Source organism: Amblyomma maculatum, chromosome 7 (assembly GCF_055883805.1).
Source record: "Amblyomma maculatum isolate TAMU_Amacu chromosome 7, ASM5588380v1, whole genome shotgun sequence".
Classification (NCBI taxonomy): Eukaryota; Metazoa; Arthropoda; class Arachnida; order Ixodida; family Ixodidae; genus Amblyomma; species Amblyomma maculatum.
In genome coordinates this window covers 101,127,084-101,147,117 of record NC_139350.1, presented here as the reverse complement: position 1 = coordinate 101,147,117, position 20,034 = coordinate 101,127,084, and the positions used below count along the sequence as shown (strand labels likewise).

The window sequence follows — 20,034 nt, the reverse complement described above, 5'->3', positions numbered from 1 at the left end:
GTTTTTTCGTGGCCGGAAGACAACACGCGCACTTGCTTCGCCCTCTTCTTTTCAACGGTTGTGGTGGCAGGCATGTCAAAGTACAGCGGTGTCTGATCGGCATTTCCAATCTGGCCGAGGTGGTAGCCGTACTTGCGGCGCAAACTTAGAACGAACCGCTGAAAACTGTGCAGCTTTTCTTCGTACTCTTCAGGCAACTTCTGACATATCCCTGTCCGCCTTCGAAGAGAAAAGCCTTTTCTCTTCATAAAATTAGACAGCCAGCACCTGCTCGCTTTAAAGTCGCTCCGCGTTAGCCCTGTTTGTAGGGCTAGCTGCATCGCCCGGACTTTGAGCAGGTCCGTCGTCACTGGCCGCTGCGCCGCTCGCTGCTCTAGAACATATGCTGCGAGCCGCTCTTCTATTTCGGTGAACCGGCCCTGCTTCGGTCCACTGAAACCTTTTCGTGTAGCCTTGCTGCCGAAAATCTTTTCCTTCTGCTTGCGCCAGTCCCGCACGCATGTTTCCGGAACTCCGAATGCGCGTGATGCGGCCCGATTTCCGTCCGTCTCTGCACACACGATGACTTTCCTTTTAAATGCGGCATCATGATGAACTCGACGAATCTTCGGCACGTCCATACTGGTCGGTCAATCGCAGAAAACGGGTAGGCTAACCAAAGCACATGTACCAAAGCACACGAAGGACGCTACTGCAGCTAGGCATAGACAGCTAGACTAGCTAGTAGGCTCGAAGTGCATACCAGGCGGCCATTTTGAAATGCCGATGGCGATATGATATCGGAGATTTAGAGTCGTACTCGATTCTAACGCGCACCTAATTTTTGGACACGATATATCGGAAAAAAGGTGCGCGTTAGATTCGAGTAAATACGGTAAGTTTGATAGTCTCAAGGCCGGGTTCAGTGAGCTATTGTAGCGTAATTGTGCAGGTAGTCCTGGAAGTATATGTGTCTTTGCTATTCCAACCATAAATAGGATCCTACTTTTGCCTTGCTTGTTTATTTTTCTTCTTTTACAGCTCTCGTTGCAAGGTTGAAACTGGAATGTCATTTGCTATTATTCTACTCTGAATCGTTTGAGCCTAGCTATTACCAAAAAAGACCGGTGCAGCATCTTTTTCATTTTCACATGAACGCTGACCATTACAACTACCACTAGTACGGCGCCACGGCTACACGGCTCGGCGGTATTTGATCTTCAGGCAGGTTTCGACTAGACCTAATATAAGATGGACTCGCAATGCAGGCACAATTCCAGTCTTCGAAGTTGCCTTAACAAGTGCCTAACGAAGGTGTTCCTAGCGCATGGTGAAATCACACACGCAGCATTTTCGAGTATATAACAGAAATACCATGCGCCGGGCGGTTTCAAAAAAAAAAAAACATGCATGCCCTGCCGAGAACGGCCCTTTTCTTTTTCGAGATTTCCCGGTCAAAAAATACTCCTTGCGATTACTCAAGCAGCTCAAAGCTCTCAAAGCCACACCGCAAAAAGATGGGTAGGGACAGGCTCAAAAACGCCTCGCAGAACGGAAACGACTGCGGCGCTCAGCTGCCTCGGCATTCCGCTGTTTCGGCACTCCGCCGCGGGCGGCGCTGTTCCACCGAGGCGACGGTGGCGCCATACAACGGGCGCCCCGGTCCCTATAGTATGGCTGATGATGATGATGATGAAGACCGTGCTCCCACTTCGCACACACGTCCTGCGGGATAGTATGTGCGCCACTCGGGCTGCAGGATTAAGCATGGGCCCTTCATGTCGCACGGTGGCTTCGGCCATCACGAGACTGGAAAGTCACCGTTGTCAACGCATGCGACGCAGTGTGTTGACACCAGGCTAACACCAGGGGCAGACAGAAAATTTTTCCAAAATGTGTTTAGGTTTGCCTCTATGCTCTATGTTCTCTTTTTGTTCACCTTGATTATGCCACCGAAGTCACCTGTGGCATGCCACAGTTAAAAAACTAAAAGCATTTTGAACTAAAATTTTCCAAATAAGTTTTGTTTACGCATCATGTAAACTTTTCTTTTGTTTCATTTCATGCCTCAGTCAACAGAGATATATGGCTGAAGTGAGTAGTTCTGAAAGTGGGTAGTTCTCTGCTCTAGAAGTGAATTTTTGCTGCAAGCTGTGCCTTGAATAACCATCACATTAGCCCCCCCCCCCCCCCCCCTCCCCTTGGAAAGAAAAAAACATTAAGGAATGCATGGTGTACCTCATTTCCACTTCTAATAACCATGACAGCCCTATGTGTTGTTCACGTCTAGCAGATCGCTGATTTGATTTATTTCGTTTTTCTTTTTGGAATCTTTAATAAACAAAGCTGCTGTAAAACCTACATGGCATAAGGCAATAGTACTACTTTATTCTTGTTCAAGAATGCTAGTGCCTTTGTTCTGTTAATAAACTAGCCACAACAGTTTGTGTGATGTAATCTTTCCAAATCTGAGAAGCATCTATCTACCATCCAATGTGTCTAATATAAACTGTCATATCCATTGTGTTTGCTTTCATTGGCATCTTTTTTTCATCTGTTGCTGCCTATCTTGAAATGTTTTCTGCTAAAGTTCGTATACTATCATGAAATTTGACTCGTAAAAAGTCATAAAAGGTGCCTTAGACAGAGGTCTGCACAACTCACAGATCATAGCTAGCGGTAGGAGGAGTCTTCTGTTTAAATCGAAAGAAAAAAAACTTACAAAAGTATGCCTAATTCAGTTTTCAAAATTCCACTGGTAGTCCACTAGAAGGCATCAGTATTCCTGGCATGCAAGGCATAGCTAACCAACTGTCAGGTGCAAGTTGCACTCAAAGTTGAAAACTACTTAAGAAGATATGGCAGTGGTATTGTTGAATCAGCAGCCCTCTGCAGACCGGCTGGTACCTCCTCCTCGTTGCCTGCTGCTTAAGCACTGTTCATGACCATCATCGCTTAGAGCCGTGTCCCCCCTTAATAGGTTTATCAGCTGCATTTAAGACACTTGCACAAAACTGCGCATGTCATTATGTGTCATGTTTTGGCTACTGCAGTGATTTAGCGGTAGTTCCGTTGGTGTCATCGCACACAGACCACATGTTGTGCTGTTCTGTCACTCAACCCATGGCAACAGCCTTATGATAACATGTGGACGTATGTCTTTGGGAGTAAAGTTTCACTCTCGTTTTTATTTGTTGGCTGTCTCACTTAACTTCTCTGCAGCACAGCTCTAAGTACCACCCTTTGCTCTTTAATTACTCGTAAATAAAATTGTTCATGCTATGGTTTCACTATAGTAATGAAAGCTGGTTTGGTAACCATCTTAGCAGGTTTTGATGCACTTCAACTGCGCTTTTATTTAGATGGAGAAGAAGAATGAGGCACTCGTGATTACACTCGCCCTTGTGCATGGCCAGGGTGGGCATTTACTTAGGTTAGGAATGCATTTGGTGGTCGTATCTGCAACTGTTTATTTTTTTTACAACATAACATACGGACGTCAGCTGTTACTGCCTGAGCGGTTAATGAGCAAATTATCGTACTGTTTTAATTGAGAAAGATGGTAAGCAGAGTCATACATCATCTGTGTGCAGGATTTCGTGGGCAACAAATGTTCAGTCTAGTTACTAGAATTGGCCCTTTGTGTGGAGTGAGGGCCCCCCCTGACCACTGTGTGTTGATGCAGTGGAGTGCGTGGAGGGCAGAAGACTTGGAGCAGCGCATGCAGAGAGCCCTGCACATTGTTTCATCACTGCGCAGTGTGAGGCTGTCCTGTGGACTCAAGCAGCCGCAAGGTGAGAGCACCACTATTCCACCCATGCTGTTATGGCCTCATCTTAGTGTTGGATGAGGTTTTTACAGTTCACTTACACTCACGCATTTCATGTGTCGCAGTTGCTCTAAAATGAGTACGGTTAATTACACTGCCAGTTAACCTGCAACTTTGTAGGGCGCTAAAGTATTCGGATTGGTACTCGAGGCCTGATGGCTTCGGAAGGGTCGCATGTACACGCGTCCAGTAGTCGTACAAGACTGTCCGTTGCTAAAGGTGTATCTAGACAACGGACCACAGACCGGTTTTGGACCACAGACCAAGCATCATGAGACGTTCCACCTCCGGTTTATGAGGTCCGCGCCAGGTCCACGGACTGCAGCAGGCGTTAAATGGCTGGGCATTTTTCTCAGGCTGTGGACCACGGACCTGGCAGCTTCTGTGAACGGAAGAGGCGCATATGTGCCCAATTAAAGAGCATAAGCTAGCCCACATAAACAAAGTGCACTTTGAACACTTTTTTTAAGAGCACCAGGTTACATGGGTGGTGTCTAGAGTGGCATCTGGTGGCGTTTTTATGCAGCCTTCGAGTACCGTCCGATGGTACGTCCCGCACAAGTCTTTTCAGCGGTGTGTAGTGAAAAATGCCGAAAAAGATAGACTGTGGCTACATTATGAAAGTAGAGAAGTTTGGAAATGAACACATATGTACCACACAGAATGCCGCGAGCTTGCCGGAACGGGGCCGCCGCGAGCACGGCGGGCAACGACTGCCTGCACACTACCCCTAGTCGTCACTAGGCCTAGATTGTTTTGCTAGGTCTAGATTGTTTTGCTCAAAGTTGCAGTGAATGATGCTTGTATTTGACCAGCGCTATAGTAATGAATGGTCTGCCCATTAAAAAAAAAAAAAAAGGTTTATCCACTGTCGCGAAAAAAAAAAATAAAGATATGGCAATTTGAGCGAAGCCTTAGCAGCGAAGCTAGCATACAAGACCAGCTGAGCTGGCGCTGCACAGGCAGCAACTGCTATGCAGCTGCAAGCAGAAACTTGCTTGTTATCACACTATACCAGCCACTATGTATAAATCAGTAGTCCTCACGAAGCGGTGAGATCGAATACGCCTTTATGCCTTTATCGAGAAAAGCTATTTCACTAGGCATGCTGACAAAGGGATATCTGTCTCTGTCATACTGTTGATGAAAGCTTGTGAGAATAGCAGCACGGCAGTAGGGACAATGCATCAGACGATGCTTGAGTGCGCTATTGATGCCCAAGTCTGAAGCCACTCCACACGTGGTGTTACAAGCACCTAAGATATTTGTAAAAGAAGCTTCATTATGCCGATTACCCAAAGGGCAATGGTTGCAAGCTATGTAACAACCATGAGCTGCTATTCGCGTAACCGCAGTTAAGTTTAAGTTTGGGAGCCTCGGTCATGTGTAACCGTGGTCAACCTGGCAGCTTATGTTGATGTGGTCCTTATCGCCATCATTTTTGTGTCTAGAATGGAATGGAATATGTGGAGTGCTGTCATACGTAGATGCGTTGTTAGTGATCTAGGTGCGCCTATGTTTAGACGAAGCCAGTACTGTATCTGAATACTGCCCAAATGCACACGCAGCTCGTCATTGTGAAATAATGCTTAAAAAAATGGGAGACAGTGTGCTACAAGATTATCACGGAACTGCAATGTCAATAGTGTATCGCTTCGGCCCGCCCCGTGGTCCGGCTTGTTGGCTGATATTTTTGCCCGCCGTGTGCATGCTGTCGCGGGCTGGACCGTGCGTGGTTGACATCATGTGACCGGTCCGCGGCCCAGTCCACGGTCCATCGTCTGGATACACCTTAAACAGGATATCTTTGATGAAAGAGGTGCTTGTACAGAGTTTATCTTGATCCGCTTGCAGACAGCAAGCATTTCTTTTGCACGGTCGTCCTCTCAAGAACTTAAGTAGAAAACTGGGTTTTGAGGGAGGAATCAGACTGCTGATTTTATCCAGGTCCCAATTATTGCAGAGCACATCATTTTAGTCAGAACAAAATGTATTCAGTTTTCCTTGTTGTTTTCTCATGTGTTTTGTGCCATCTCTCCTTGCGTGCAGCATTTGTGAGGATGGAGGACATCAATGCAGAGTTTGTGCGTCAGCTTGCCCCGACTGTGTGCCACTTGTCCAAGCTGCGGGCGGTCACTGTTGCGAGTGGAGCGGGGAAGCCGCCGGCTGAGGTCCACTGGACACAGGCCACAGTGGACTCACTGGCAGATGTCTACGTTGAGACAGATGTGAGTGTTTCACTCTCTCTTCATCCGCATGTTGCCAGAGCGGCATAGTTGCCTGATGGGGAGAGGAGGGCTGTTTTTTTGTTTATTATACTGGTTCAGCTGCTACACCTGAAGCTGATAATGGCACAAAACAAAAGTGCTTTGGAAACTAGGCAATGGCAGCACGTACATGCAGTTTCTATGTAACACAGATTAGTTAAGGACAAAACACAACCTTTGCATTGAAATGTGAGCACTGGGCAGGGCTCCTGTCAACACTGATAGGTGTGACTGTATAATGGTCACTTTTGCTCACTTTATCATCCCCTCTGAACTGTTGTAATGTGTGCCTGGCAGTGTCTGCTGTTTGAATTTATGATCCCCCCAAAAGAAGCTTCTCCAGCAACTTACGTAGCTTTGCGCAGCTCTGAAGCCTCTGGGAGGCAACAGCAAAAGAACTGCTTGAAGGGGCAGTCTACTGGATTTTTCAGCAACTGTTTCCCTACATCAATCGAAAGCCCATTTCCTAAATTAGTGGATACCCGGCTGTGGTGCTGAGGAAACACGGTGAAACTATTTAAAACTGACTTTTTCGATTTGGTAGTCTTGTTTTCTCAGTGGTAGATGGCGTCTGCAAACCCTGACTTTGAGGACACAATATACATATACAGTTGAACCTCGGTATAACGAAGTTGTGATAGATTTCATTAAAACCATGCCTGAAGTGACAAAGGCAATTTTAAATATAATAGTGAAGAAATGGACTACAGTCGACGACTGATTTTTCGGACAGCCAATTTTTCGGACATGCTTGATTATTCGGACTTTTGCCCGGCCCCAGGACATACCTTATAAAGGTGTATTACGCTGCTCAAAATTTCAGACACTCAAAGGAGGGCTATTCAATTTTTCGGACATTCCAAGTGTCAGCCAGGCCAACTGCGACACATTTTAAGCGGTGTCGCCACCATCTTGTTTGTTTACTTTTTCCTTCAATAGCCTCGAAACTGGTGCCGGCCTTGCGTGCCGCTCCTCAGATAAACTGACGCAGGATCGAGGCTATATTATTTGCCTAGCAGCTTCTATTTCCAGTACAACGCCACTGCCGTTGCTGCTCACTGCCAAAGTGTGGTTTTTTTTTTTTTTTTTTTTTTTTTTTTTTTTTTTTTTTTTTTTTTTTTTACCTTGATTGCTTCGACTGCCTGTTCCTCTGTGTGTTTGCCATGCATTGCCGAGCGTAGCGAGTAGGCCTAGCCGTGGTCGTGCTGATGCGTGAACTATGTTCTGTCGCTACTGTGTTGATTGAATTGGCTTCAGTTCTTCAAGAAGCTGTTTCCGGATTTCACAGACGTGGATAGAGTTCGCAGACGTGGACCACGAGTTGAAACTGTGCTCACCGATGCAGAAATTATTTGCCAAGTGCTTGTGGAGTCTGAGAGCGACGACGACGAAGCTGAGCCCTTCGTAACCCTTTGGTGACAGAAATCGCCATATGATGCATTCTTGAATAACCACTTCAGGATATGTCTGATGTTGCTTTCCATATCGCTCTATTTGGTGAAGCAGAAATACGGCCTTTTTCTCTCCATTCTATTTTTGTCTCCATTCTATGTGTGCGCCACGATTCTCCCGACCGATGCAAGATGTTTGTTTTTGCGGTAGAATGCAGTGCGTTGTTCTTCCGTCGTGAGTTTTTCCACTACCTTCTGGCTTGGAGCAGTGATATGCAACTTGAGAGCGAAGCTTTGAGATCAGAGAGAGGTACCGGCTTGCTCACTGGCCATCGTTGTTCGTAGTTTGTGTACTGACGTTTTTAGTGTATTTATCGGGGCAGTCCGGCAGATTGCACTACACAGGAAGCGATTCAAGTGGCTCAGCTTTTCGCTTGGTTTGTTTCGGAGCTAGAACAGAACGAGCAGCAGGTTCTTTGCGAGGCTTTTTCATTGGAGTTACCAGGTAGGTTGGATAGCCTTCGAAAACAGTGGGGAAAAGCGCCAGGTAAAAGTTTCCTGATGCGGCTGTCTGGAGTGCAGTCCATCGAAAAAAAAGTGCTGGCTACACACGACCGTAGAGGGCGACTTATCGTTGATAAATAAGTCCTTTCTTACGATGTTTTTTTGCCATTTAGCGGACAACACTCCGTCACTAGGAAACTGGTGAAAAGACGCGCCTGGGCATTTCCCAGAGCGCAAGCGGCAAAAGGGTATGCAGCAGTACACCATATGGATGCCGATCAGTCCATGTGCAGTGATTTAATATGAACCACCCTGAAAAATTTTAACAGTGCAATCAGCAATCGATTGAAAAAATCTTACAAATTAAGCGCCAAAACCACTATACCTACTTGGCAGAACGGGGCAGCAGCGAATGTGTGCACTGATGTCCCGTGAATGTTTGCGGTGCCTCGAAAACACGTGCGGAGAACCCTGTCCATGCGAAGCGAGGCGTCTGCTGGAGTGAGGTTGAGTAACCAGCCGTCGAGAGAGCACCCTATTATTCCCTCGTTCGACGCGCAGGCCGTAAGAGCGTGTGCTGCCCCTTTACCCTTTAGCCTGGCCATGAAAATTGGTACCTACTTTCCTCCCACACCACCAGGATGCAGCACTGCTGATGTGGCTTAGCGCTCGACGTGAGGTCCGTTCGTTTCACCTGCACTACGTGAACTGGTTCACATGGTGCTGCACTTCGCCATTCATTTCAGCTATACAACATGGCGCCCTCTGCACCACACCGTTCGTTTCAAAAAGTGCAGGTCGAGTGCACGAAAAGTTAAGCTAAACTGTGCATCTCCTCAGCGGTCAGTGCCGAAATGGTGCAGCTGCAGCCGCCGCGGGAAAGCAGACAGCTTGCGTGACGATATGGCTTGCGTGTTGTTGACGATATGGCTTGCGTGTTGTGATAAACAGTGAAGTGACCCTAGTTATTCCACTCGTCATCGAGAACGGTGCCCGTGTTCACCAAAGAAACGACGACGCATACTTTAAACGCTTCAAACCATGTCTAACAAGTAAGCACGTGCATGTGATTATTGTTCATGCTGACTTCAATCGTGATCGAAGTTTGTTTGCGCATCGTGCCAGCTGCTGCATGGTGCGCATATACACATACATCGAGGCTGGTTCATGTCAATGCTTCATTGCGATGTGCTATTTAAAAATAATTATCTTATTCGGCATGTTGGTGCCTGTTGATGTGAGTGGCAATATAATTCACAGCTAGCCAACCACACGCGGTCGGCTTTCGTACATATATGCATCGCATATTCATGAATGCATGAATCCTATCGCCTGTGTATAGCCGCTCAGATCAACAGCGCTAATCATCCCAGACATGAAGATTTTCAAATAGCACATCACAAAGACGTCTTGTACAAATGCATATATATATAAGCACCTTTTGCGGCAGCCGGCGATCGAAGCGCACATGGTCAAGATTGAAGTGTGTAATCAGCATGAAACACACCGCATGCGTGTGTCTACTTCTTGTGAGTATGCGTAGCCATTACATTGGCAAACTCGATCGTGTTCTCGTTGACAAGTGCCGTTTATTACAACGCACAGGCCTAAAGCATCGAGGCTGGATAGGCGAAACTTCGTTGTCATGTGCTGTTTGAAAATTCGTCAAGTTAACCGGGATGTTGGCGTTAGCTGACGCGATGTTGCACACAGCCGACTGCAGCTTGTTGGCGTCACCAAGGCTAGCAGACGGCCCGGCCTGCACTTTACCATTCATTTGGAAGCAGCTGGTGCCGATGCTGCACCTGAACTGCTGGAACTGGCGCTGCACGCTTGCGGCACCGCCGCAGAACTTTTACAGAACTGGTGCAAAGAGTGCAGCTGAATTGAACGGACCTGTGGTCTTCTGAGCGCGCTGCTTTTGCACTCGCCTTTTCTATTTATGTCTCGCTTGGTTTTTCATGATTTTACCTGGTCTTGATTGTCAAGGAATGTCTGCTTTGTGTGTTTAGCCCACTTGTCTTCTTGAAGACAGTGCCAGCCCTGTTTCCTTCTTTCTGTCTGTGGTCGTCTCTTAAATGCATTAAATGCACTATATATGAATCCCTAGAAGACAATCGAAATGAGCAAAATATACTTTGTGCTTTCTGTGCAATGCCAGCTGCCAGACATGTGCTAGTAATAAAGTATTGCTCTTGGCCACTCTGAAGGTATAGGATCACTTCAATGTGTAGCCGTCAGGCAATCCCTCGTGAAGACTGCATGTTGCAAGCAAAGGACTACGTTTTGAAAAACATTTTTAGCCAAGTCCACAGTGGCGTGGAATGCAGCTTATAATGGGGGATGTATTACCGCATGTTGAGCAATTGGATGCATCCCATAGAATGGTTCTCCCAGCTAAGCTGTTGTTTTCTTAGAGCTCAAATTTTTGACAGAAATGACATTTTTGGCAGTATTGTTTTATACCAAATTTGTTTGGAGTACTTGGCTGAATCAAACAGAAGTCATATACAGTAAAACCTCGTTAATCTGGATCTCAAGGGACTGGCAGAACTGTCCGACTTAACCAAATTCTGGATTATTGAATTTACTTTGAAAACAACAACAAAAATGTGCTTTGCATACGCATACCTTCACTTTATGAAAAACTGCGTTATTTTCGTTTGTTTCTTCGTCGGAATTTCCGCGACAACAATTTCTTCAACCCCATCAAGTGATGGTGCACACGCTCACTGTCGCGTGATCCCACGCAAAATTCTTCTAGTACAGCGAGGCCTCGACAGCCTCTTGCACGGTGCAACATTGTGGCAGCAGCTGCTCATTACTGTCACCGTCGGAACACTTTCTGTCTTTATCTAGAAGTTCCGATAAAATGTCTTCGTCGGTCAGCATACCGGCAGCGGCAATATCGTCATCTATTGCGATGTACTCATCAAGCTTAACACCACTAGGAAGGAGAAACTCCAACCACCTGACCTCTACGTCATCCATCTGTTCAGGGGGCTCTGGGGTGTCTTCTGAAACGGCTTTATCAGGACGGTCACAGTCATTGGGGCAGACAAATCTACTGTGCCTGAAAGAATTCGCTATCACGGTGGCCGGCGTGCTGCTCGAGCCATGTGCTAAAATGTGAATAGCGCCGAGAAGGTTTAGCTCATAATCTCGACCTGCTTTCTTGGACAGCAGCATTCACTCCAGCACATGCCTTCGGTATTTGCTTTTTTTACGTACTGGATTATTCCTTGATCCAATGGTTGCAGAGCCACCGTCGTGTTTAGAGGCAGAAATACCAGCTCGATGCGCTGTTACCCCGTCACACTGGTGTGCGCGCTGCAGTTGTCAACTACAATCAAAACCTTCCGCTTTTTAGCGGAAAAGCGGCGGTCTAGCTGCCGCAGCCAAGTTTAGAAGATATCGGAGGTCATCCAGGCCTTTCGATTAGCTTTGTACTCTACAGGCAACCGGTGAATGTTCTTAAAACATCTTGGGTGGTTGCCTTCCCGATGATAAGGAGCAGCAGGCGCTCCGTGCCCAACATGTTTGAAGCGAGAAGCACGGTCACACGCTCTTTGCTCCTCTTGCCTCCAATGCACAGGTCATCTTTAAATGTGATGGTTTTGTCCAACAAGGCTTTAAAAAAAAGTGCAGTCTTATCCTTATTGAACACGTCAGCAGGTTCATAACGAGCCAGGTACTGGGGAAGCTCAGTTTCCTTCCACTCAGCAATGCGACGTTCGTCCACCACTGCTTTCTCGCCACAGACGCTCCGAAAGACCAGTCCGTGCCTTTCCTTGAAGCTAGGGAACCATCCTTTAGATGCACTCAACGAGTTGATCTGCATTCTTTGTGCATATCTTTCCACCTGTTGACAGATAAGCGGCCCGCTCAAAGGAAGTTGTCCACTGCGCACATCTGTTATCCACCGTAACAGAGCCTCTTCCAGCTTTGGGTTAGCAGCCGTCCTCGGGCGTTTGCCACTGTCAAACGCATCGAAGATTTTTGTTTGATTCCTCACGTAGTCACCTAATGTACTCCTCTTAATGCCATACTTATTCATGATCTCCTGCCGAAAACGCCTTCATTCAATTCCTTTAGTATCTTCACCTTTGTTAACTAAACTGTTTGCTGGCTGCTGTGGTCGCTTCACTGGAGTCGCGGTCGCCGTCGTTGCGGAGTACGAAGGAAGCAGCAACGGGCCTCAGTCACAGTCTAATAAAGCAAAGGACACTTATTTGCATGACTCGCGCGTTGTCAGCACCACAAAAAATCAGGACAAAGAAATCACGCGTACAGCCAGTGCAACCACGGGACAGCAGCGCAATCCTTCACGCCGTCCTGGAATGCTTGGAATGTTCGGGTCACCTAACAACTGCTCACATGATCAGCTATCATCATCATCGTTCTTTTTTTTTTTGTCCTTGTTGCTGTTTTTTGTTTTCGCCGAGTAGTGCGCACACCAATTCGCCTCACGTAGGCAGCGTAGGTTTTTCGTTGCTCGCCCGCCGTGGATGCACGTCCGTGCTGTATTGCTCAGTAATGCTGGAGGGTCAGTAGCCCTCGGCGGAGTTCTCCGAGTTGACTGACGTGCCGGTAAATGCCTCCGAGTTAATGAGCGTTTGCCACCATTGAACTACACGCAGTCTTGCCGGGACCCGGGCAGCGAGTCCGAGTTAACCGAATTTTCGAGTTTACGAGATATGGATAAACGAGGTTTTACTGTATCTGCATTTTGTTTAGTGGCAGTGGAGCAAAATATCATTTACAGATGCAATTCAACATTTACATCATTTATTTCACTTATTCATTGTGCATGGGAGTATTTTTCCAGTCTGCAGTATCATTTCTTCTTCAGCCAGAGCATTATACCTGTCCACAAACTGATTTTTCGTTCACTTTACTGCTTTCTTCATTTCAGTATAGCTCTAGATTGGTAAATTGTAAAGCCTGATTCTTATTGATTCTTAGCCTGATTCTGATGCTGGAGGCAGAGGGCTGCAAGAATTGTAATGTAATTACTCAAAATGTGGAAAAACTCTGGGGGTTGCCCTTTAAAGGAAGGTATACTGTAAAATAGAGTATGAGCAAATGGAAACCTATTACAGAGAATATGGAGGCATATATTTGCATGCTGGATACTACAGAACTACCAAAAATACTAATTGGCATACTATTTTTATCCGTTGCTAATAGGCCTGCTTGATATTCTGTGCATTTTTACAAGTGGTGGCGTGCATCTCAATACGGACCATTTTGGCAGAAAAAAAAAATGAGCCTGAAAAATTGTGCAGCTTTTTAAAGCCTTTTTTGTTATTCGTCTGCCTCACATAACTTCTGAAAGCAAATTTCACTTCTGAATCACGACGTGCCTGCTCTGCCAAAAGCCTTGGCATCGTAATGCAGTTCAATTATGTTATATGGATGAGGGATGAAACTGAGTGCCACCACCTTCCTTTCGAGGGATTCTCCACACTTGCAGTCCTCGCAGTATTTGGCTCCCAAAGGGATAAGAAAGAGCAAAAGCTTTCATTCTTGCTGCTCGAGCAGGAATGATAGCTCATCACACGAGTTCAAGGCATCATTGTTCACAAACGGTATTTGATTTGCCACAAAGAAAATACACCTCCACACATTCCTGTTATGAAGAACAGAACACACAGTGCAGTTGGCAAACACCAACCTTGCTAGTGGGCTGGCAACCAGTCGTTGTGCTTCGGCTAATTAGGCCAGCAAATGAGGCTCGCCTGATGTGCTTCAGAAAAGTTTCTTGACCATGAATACATGCACTGATGGATTCTTTTGTAGTGAAAAAATAAAGTGTTGGATGCACCTGCAGGCTAATGAGCTTCCTTGGTAGGATGGATGCAAACTTGTGGTTTTCGTTCAGGCGGTCAGCACCTGTGCAGGTTATGGAAGGGACATTCTTTTGTGTAGTAATCACGGGAAGCAGTGTATGTTGCTGCAGACCGTATGGTCGTGTCGGATTTGTCACCATTGTTAGATGTCCATGCAGTGCACATTGCCTGTTTGTGTTGCTGTTGTGAGTGTGCACTCGAGCGAAGCACTCTTGGACGCAGAGGGAGGCTGTACAGGCAGCACTGCAGAAGCGTCTTCAGCAACTGGTGAACCGGCTAAACAGCCTGGAGCGGCGCCGGGCGCACCCGAGGTACAAGAGCCAGAACTCAGTAGCTGAGCAGGCCAGGCACGCCGAGCAGGTGGGTTCCTGGACAAGGCACCACTGGGGTCGTGGAGCTGACGAACCTGGAATGAAAGAGCATGTAGATGCATTTTAAGGGACCCTGAGGAGTACCGTTCGGTATCGGTGTGCATCGATAGGTTAGTGCAGGGGTTCTCAAACTGGGTTTCTGCAGAAGACAGTTTGACAACTGGATTCTGCGAATCCAGTTTGAGAACCTCTACTTTGATGGATTCTGCGAACTCCCACTAAAAAATGGTTACAAAAGAACTATAACAGAAAAACAAGTACGGATGCCATCTACAAGCAACATCACCTTATTGTTACTATTGGGGGTGGTATTGTTGCAGTTGATGGCTTTTGGGGTTCCTTGAGGCAAAAATATTCAAGAACCCCTGAATTATTGCATTTTAATGACGAAAAGGCTACTCTTACTGAGAGAGGAGTCTTTAAAGTGCCAAAGGGTCATTGGATAAAATACAAGTTTTTGCGACCATCGACCGTATGCAAGTATATTGTGATGCCTAGGCAGCTGGTTTCTCTTTTTTTTTTTTCTCTCTCTCTCTCTCTCGTGTAAATTTTGGAGGCAAAGCTATACTGCCATCCACAGAGTCTCTTTCAGTCTTGGCATGATAACAGAAATTGATGCGTCCTTTGCTGTTGGACAAACATGACAATTTCTACTGAGAGCAAATATTACACTGAGATGTCCCTTTATCAGTATGACACTATTTAATGATGCCTTGTCACTAAGTTTGGCTGGCCTTGGTTCGTGCAGAAACTGGGAGAAGTATCTTTTTCTAATTAGTACATTCTATTCTAACCTGACAGCATGTACAAAAACAACGGACTGAAACAAAGTAGTGAGTTTAGAGCTAAACATAATTTTTATGGTAGTGCATATTACACTTCACGGCATGTGCCTGACTTGAAACTGTCTTGCGCAAGACTTTAACGTGCACTGCTGTTTGACATTTTTCAATGTGAACCGGGCAGTACTGGCATGCTTGTGTTACATGTGAACAGCGATCTACATGAAACTAGAGTGTGCAAAACAGTATGCATGACTGTGGTGATAATTACAGAAGTGCCAGAAGGCTGTTGAGTTTGAAAATGCCACTCTCAAAGCCTTAAAAGGTGTGGATATAATGCACCTTGGAAACCCTTGACTTGCTGTGGTAGTGATCAGTGATAGCCATTCAAAATAATTACACTGGCTGTAATTTTCAGCCTTTCAGTTTCTATACTTCCTATTCAAACGTCCACTTTTGGCCTCAAATGCAGTCACTAAATTTTGCCGCCGCTTCTGAGACTTGAAATTGTGTGAGCTCTCTGGTATCAGCCTCTGGGACAGTTCGCTGCTGCTCTCTTGCTGGCACCTGGCGCACCTGCCAGCCCATCCAAAATATTCGAAAGACTCCCTAGAGGTAGCATTTAATTTGTGATTTTTTTGTTTTCACTGATTACCAAAAAAAAAGTACCACTTCTCTACTCTCAACCTCCCCCACCCCATAATTTCATTTTTTTATTATCTTGTCATTTCTTGCAGATTGCCAACATGAAGGCAGAAGTTGAAAGGTTGCAAGGGTCATAACTTTCCCAGCACACATGCACAAGCATTCTGCATGTATCCTCAAGGACATGAAGATTGTCTTCAAAAAGACGTAGTTCTGTAGAGAAAGAGCTCGAGTAGGTTGTTTGTGACTGGTAGTGTTAACCTTGCAAAGTTAGGTAAGGTGTCACTCCGACTGCCTAAAAGAACCGAGTGATGTCCGGACAGTGCTAGAAGTATTTGTGGTGATGTAATAGTGGCCGTGGGGGCATTACTTATAGTTTGGGGAATGCTGGTGAGCACAGTGAGCCTTTTTCACTGCTGAACAAGTAGCCAGGACAGACGATGTGCAAAAGGGAGCAAAACTGACCATTTTACCCATTGCTAGTGATCATGATGGATATGTTTTGCAGAGAAAGTAGTGGGAGAGTAAGCTGAACACTCTGGCAAGTTGAAAGTTCTCATGGGGGATGATGATTGGCGGGAATATCTTTTTCTATTTGAGTTCACGGATGGAGCAGAGTTGCCTCTGTGAGCCCGCACGGAGCTCACAGCCACACTTTGGAAATCAATATGGAAGCACCGTGCACTGCAGTAACCATGAAAGCGAGCACTAAATAGTCTTGTTGACTATAAGAACAGCTCTCGAGGTAATTGGCACAAGGCCCGCTTTGAGTCAAGTATGGTTGCCATGGTCCCTGCATACAGTATTTTGAGATAACAGCGTGTGTATGGTGGCGGCATACGTTCGTATCACCTGGACACTTCTAGCACTGTGTTTGCCTCTGCTGTATTTTTTTCTGCGCAACACAGTCACGATCTCAGGTTATTAAGCGTCCATGTGTGCAACCTGTTGTGATCAGGCGTTAGTAAGGCACAAGCATAGAAACTCATTTCCTGGGACATATGTCTGTCCTCATCTTCCCCCGTCGCCGCTTTTTCCACCCGGCACACGCTGCTGTGGCCATGCATTGATGTTCCTTTCTGCCCCGCCCATTTGCTTGTCCAACAGCAGGAGTGTGCCTGATGGTATTGGAGCTCTATTTATGAGCTGCGTTGGGGGGAGACTGGGATATGCTTAACCCAGTGTGCTAGTTTTGTTTGCTTGCCACACTCAGGGGTCCTTCCTTTTGGAAGAAACTTATTTCCAAGTAATAGTCAGCTGTTCTAAGTATTTCTCATCCCTGCAAGTTTGACCAGAGCCAAGGTTTGAGGGTAAAGTTATAGTGATTTATATGAGGATCTTTTGGCCAATGAGGTGCATGATCATAAAAGTTGTTTTGAGTCAGTCATAGATAGTAATAGACTGTGCTCATTCCGTACTGCGCTCCTACATACTACGATGTTGTAGCTGTTACATGTAGGCTGCTATATCATGCCTATGCTGTTGTTCAGGGTGTAACCATTCTGTTGTTTTGTTTACTAGTCACTTTGCTAGTAAATATTGACTGTTACTAGTCGCTTTGAAAGATTTATACAGGGTGTCCCAAATAACTATAAACCAAGTTTAAGTGAGTGTCTTGTTTGGCATAGGCCCCAGTATTTTTATTGTTCTTTTTTCTAATTTTTAAATTCTTGGCTTGAGGAATGATTTTTCGGTTCGAAAAACAGCCGGCTGAAGTTCTTGCTACAAGCTTATCTCTACTTGTTTTTTTTTTGCTAAGTTTAAAAGAAACACTGCAAAATAAAAGAACTACCGCATGACAGAACTCTATCATTTTTTCTCAGAAGTTCTGTCCCCAACACGGGCTGAGGTTTGTGGCACCGCTGACGTAAGCCCTGATCCATGAGGGAAAGCGGGCGTTTAATTAACATTTTAAGGGCAGTAAATTGTAACTGTGGAAAATCAGAAAAGCATGGCCATCTTTCTTTTTTTTTTCTGTGCAAAAATGTTTCTATACCTTAGTTTGTTGCCTGGCACATTCCGCCCTACTTTTTATAGAGAATGTCTCTAACAGGGGCACTTTCATGCCATGTCATGTGAACTATGATGCAACAGTATCTGTACTACTTGCACTGTATAGCTGATAACCATTCTCGATTTTGTGTCGCCAGTTGCAGGGGTAAACCTCACAGCCTCTGCAAACGCCAAGGCTTGTCGAGGACAGCGCTGCTGCTACAAATGCGTTTTTTTGCCCATTCGGGAGCACTGAAATACTAGTAACAATGCCACTCAGTATCATTTATCATTTGCGGGCCCTGCTTAGGGTAGTAAGAAAAGGATGCCTTGTTTGAAACACTCCAGTCAGCTGTTAATGAAGTAATTAAACTTTCCATTTAGCATTGTTTGTGAACCTAAGAGTTTAAAAATTTGCTTGTTAGTCTTAATTAACTAGGCAGAAAAAAAATAATAGAGAGCATATCAGTGACTCCCAACTGCACTCACTTGCATAGCACTCATTTTCCTTGTGAAACGTTGGTTTCTGTTAGGACGTCCTGCATTTGGGTTACACAGAAAAAGTGGTTAGTTGTTGAAAGGGAGCAAGCAGAAACAATGCATATGTGAAATGTAGTCTTCTTGCTGGTTTTGGTTTGTTATCGACTTGTTTTCATTGTTAGTCATCCGTTGCTAGCCCTAACTCATCTGCTAATGAAGCTTGACAGAGAAGCGAGTTGAGTAATGATTTTGATGTAACTTTGAGCGGAAGTCTTCAGCACAGCCTCATCCAGGGCACCTGACCACGTTTGTATAGCTAAAGATTTTTCGTTTTTGTTTCTTTAGTAGCTTTTGATTTAGACATGCAGATTGCAAAATAACAGCTCTGGTTTATTCAAAACATGAGACACATATACACTTTCTGGATGTGAAGCTCTTTCAAGCAACATCATCACTGCATATATCTTCCCGGTTGAACAGTTCCATTTTTTTTTTTTTTCCTTCTTTGTTATACTAATGACAAGGTCACCACAGCTCTGTCTGCCTAGATATGTTTAAAAAATGACTCGAGAATTAGCTCGCGTTTATGAACCTTCATATGTCTGCCTTGTTTAAGTGTTGTGATGTAACTGCAAAGCAGAATTTAGAACACGGCTGTACCGAACTGTGAAAACCCTGTGATACTGCCAACACAATCAACCAAGAGGTACAGGCAGCTGTTATAGCATAGGCTTGGATGAGTTGGTTATTCTCTCTAAATCTGTGCAGCACATCGAGAATGGGGTGCAAAAATTGGATTGTGATACAGGAAAACCTCACTTTGCTCGTGCTGTAGTCGACACTTTTGTGCACTGTTCTTTAGCAGCTGCTGTGGAGGATCCAGTACTGGGGTTGTGCCCACCCATTGCTGTGCCATTTCCCAAGCTCTCTTCTAATGTGAATACTTCTCCTGTAGGGGGCCTTTCATTCTTCCTTCACTCTTGGAGAAATGGGCATTTTTCTTCTGGTTATTTTCGTAGTTCTTTTTTATTTGTGATAATGTTGTAGTTACATTGATTTGTGGCATATCAAAATGGAGCTAAATGAAAGTGCCTTGTTACGCCCACTTGAGCTGGTTTGCAGTTTTCTTACTGAAACACGAAATTTAAATAAAATTATGACACATAATGCTCATGATGTGAAAAGAAAAAAATGTTTTGTGGGTTCTGAAATAAAATGTTTTCTGTTTTACTGTGTTGTGCAACCTTATAGTTTGTGAATAGATTTGAGCTACACAGAAACACAATTTCTCATCGCAGAAAGCTTTTTTTTTTTTTTTCCAAAAGTGTTGTAACGGAAGATGCTAGAACTGCTATAAATAAAACTAAAATAGTGTGTAGTTTCGAATTAAAAACACTTCTAACGGTGAGCAAACCAACTGCAAACAAGAAAGCTTTCTGGAACTGACCTCGAACTGTTTGGCCTAATTAGCCAACAAGTGTAGGGAATGCTTGTGGCAAATTAAGTACGAGTATAGAAAACAGCCGCTGAAACTGAGGAAAGCTTGGGGGACTGTTTTCATTTTTTTATTTGTTTGGGATGTTGATCAGTGAAAATTTAGTATACCAACATATTTTTTACCTTAAAGATGAGTGATTGGAAAATAAAAAAACAACTTATGCTGCGGATGAAATTCAAACTGTTGACCCCTGCAGGTCATGTGCGATGTTCAACCAGCTGAATTTCGGCGGCGTCCATGCAGACCTTTACTTTCGAGGCATAAGAGGCCATTGCTGCAAGAGTGTAAAGACCCCGTTTCGGTGATTGGTCAACATGTGGTCGATGTCACAGATATAGACCTCACGCTAAAATTTCCAAAACTGAATGCCGATATGGAAGGAAATATCGCAAACACAGTTAAAATGATTGAAACATGACATGACCATGTAAAATAAAAGTTGCC

The 20,034-nt window shown here is 45.1% G+C and overlaps 1 protein-coding gene across 1 annotated transcript in view; it reads left to right on the top strand.

Annotated features, from left to right (window-relative positions):
• LOC146184149 (valine--tRNA ligase, mitochondrial-like) overlaps nt 1-19,322 on the top strand; it is a 139,212-nt gene extending 119,890 nt beyond the window's left edge. The window contains exons 23-26 of the mRNA XM_084609298.1: nt 3,665-3,773; nt 5,858-6,036; nt 14,045-14,182; nt 15,713-19,322. Coding sequence (XP_084465424.1) covers nt 3,665-3,773; nt 5,858-6,036; nt 14,045-14,182; nt 15,713-15,757 — 471 coding nt within the window. The 3' untranslated portion in view covers nt 15,758-19,322. The remainder of the gene's footprint in view (nt 1-3,664; nt 3,774-5,857; nt 6,037-14,044; nt 14,183-15,712) is intronic.
• The last annotated feature ends 712 nt before the right edge of the window (nt 19,323-20,034 follow it).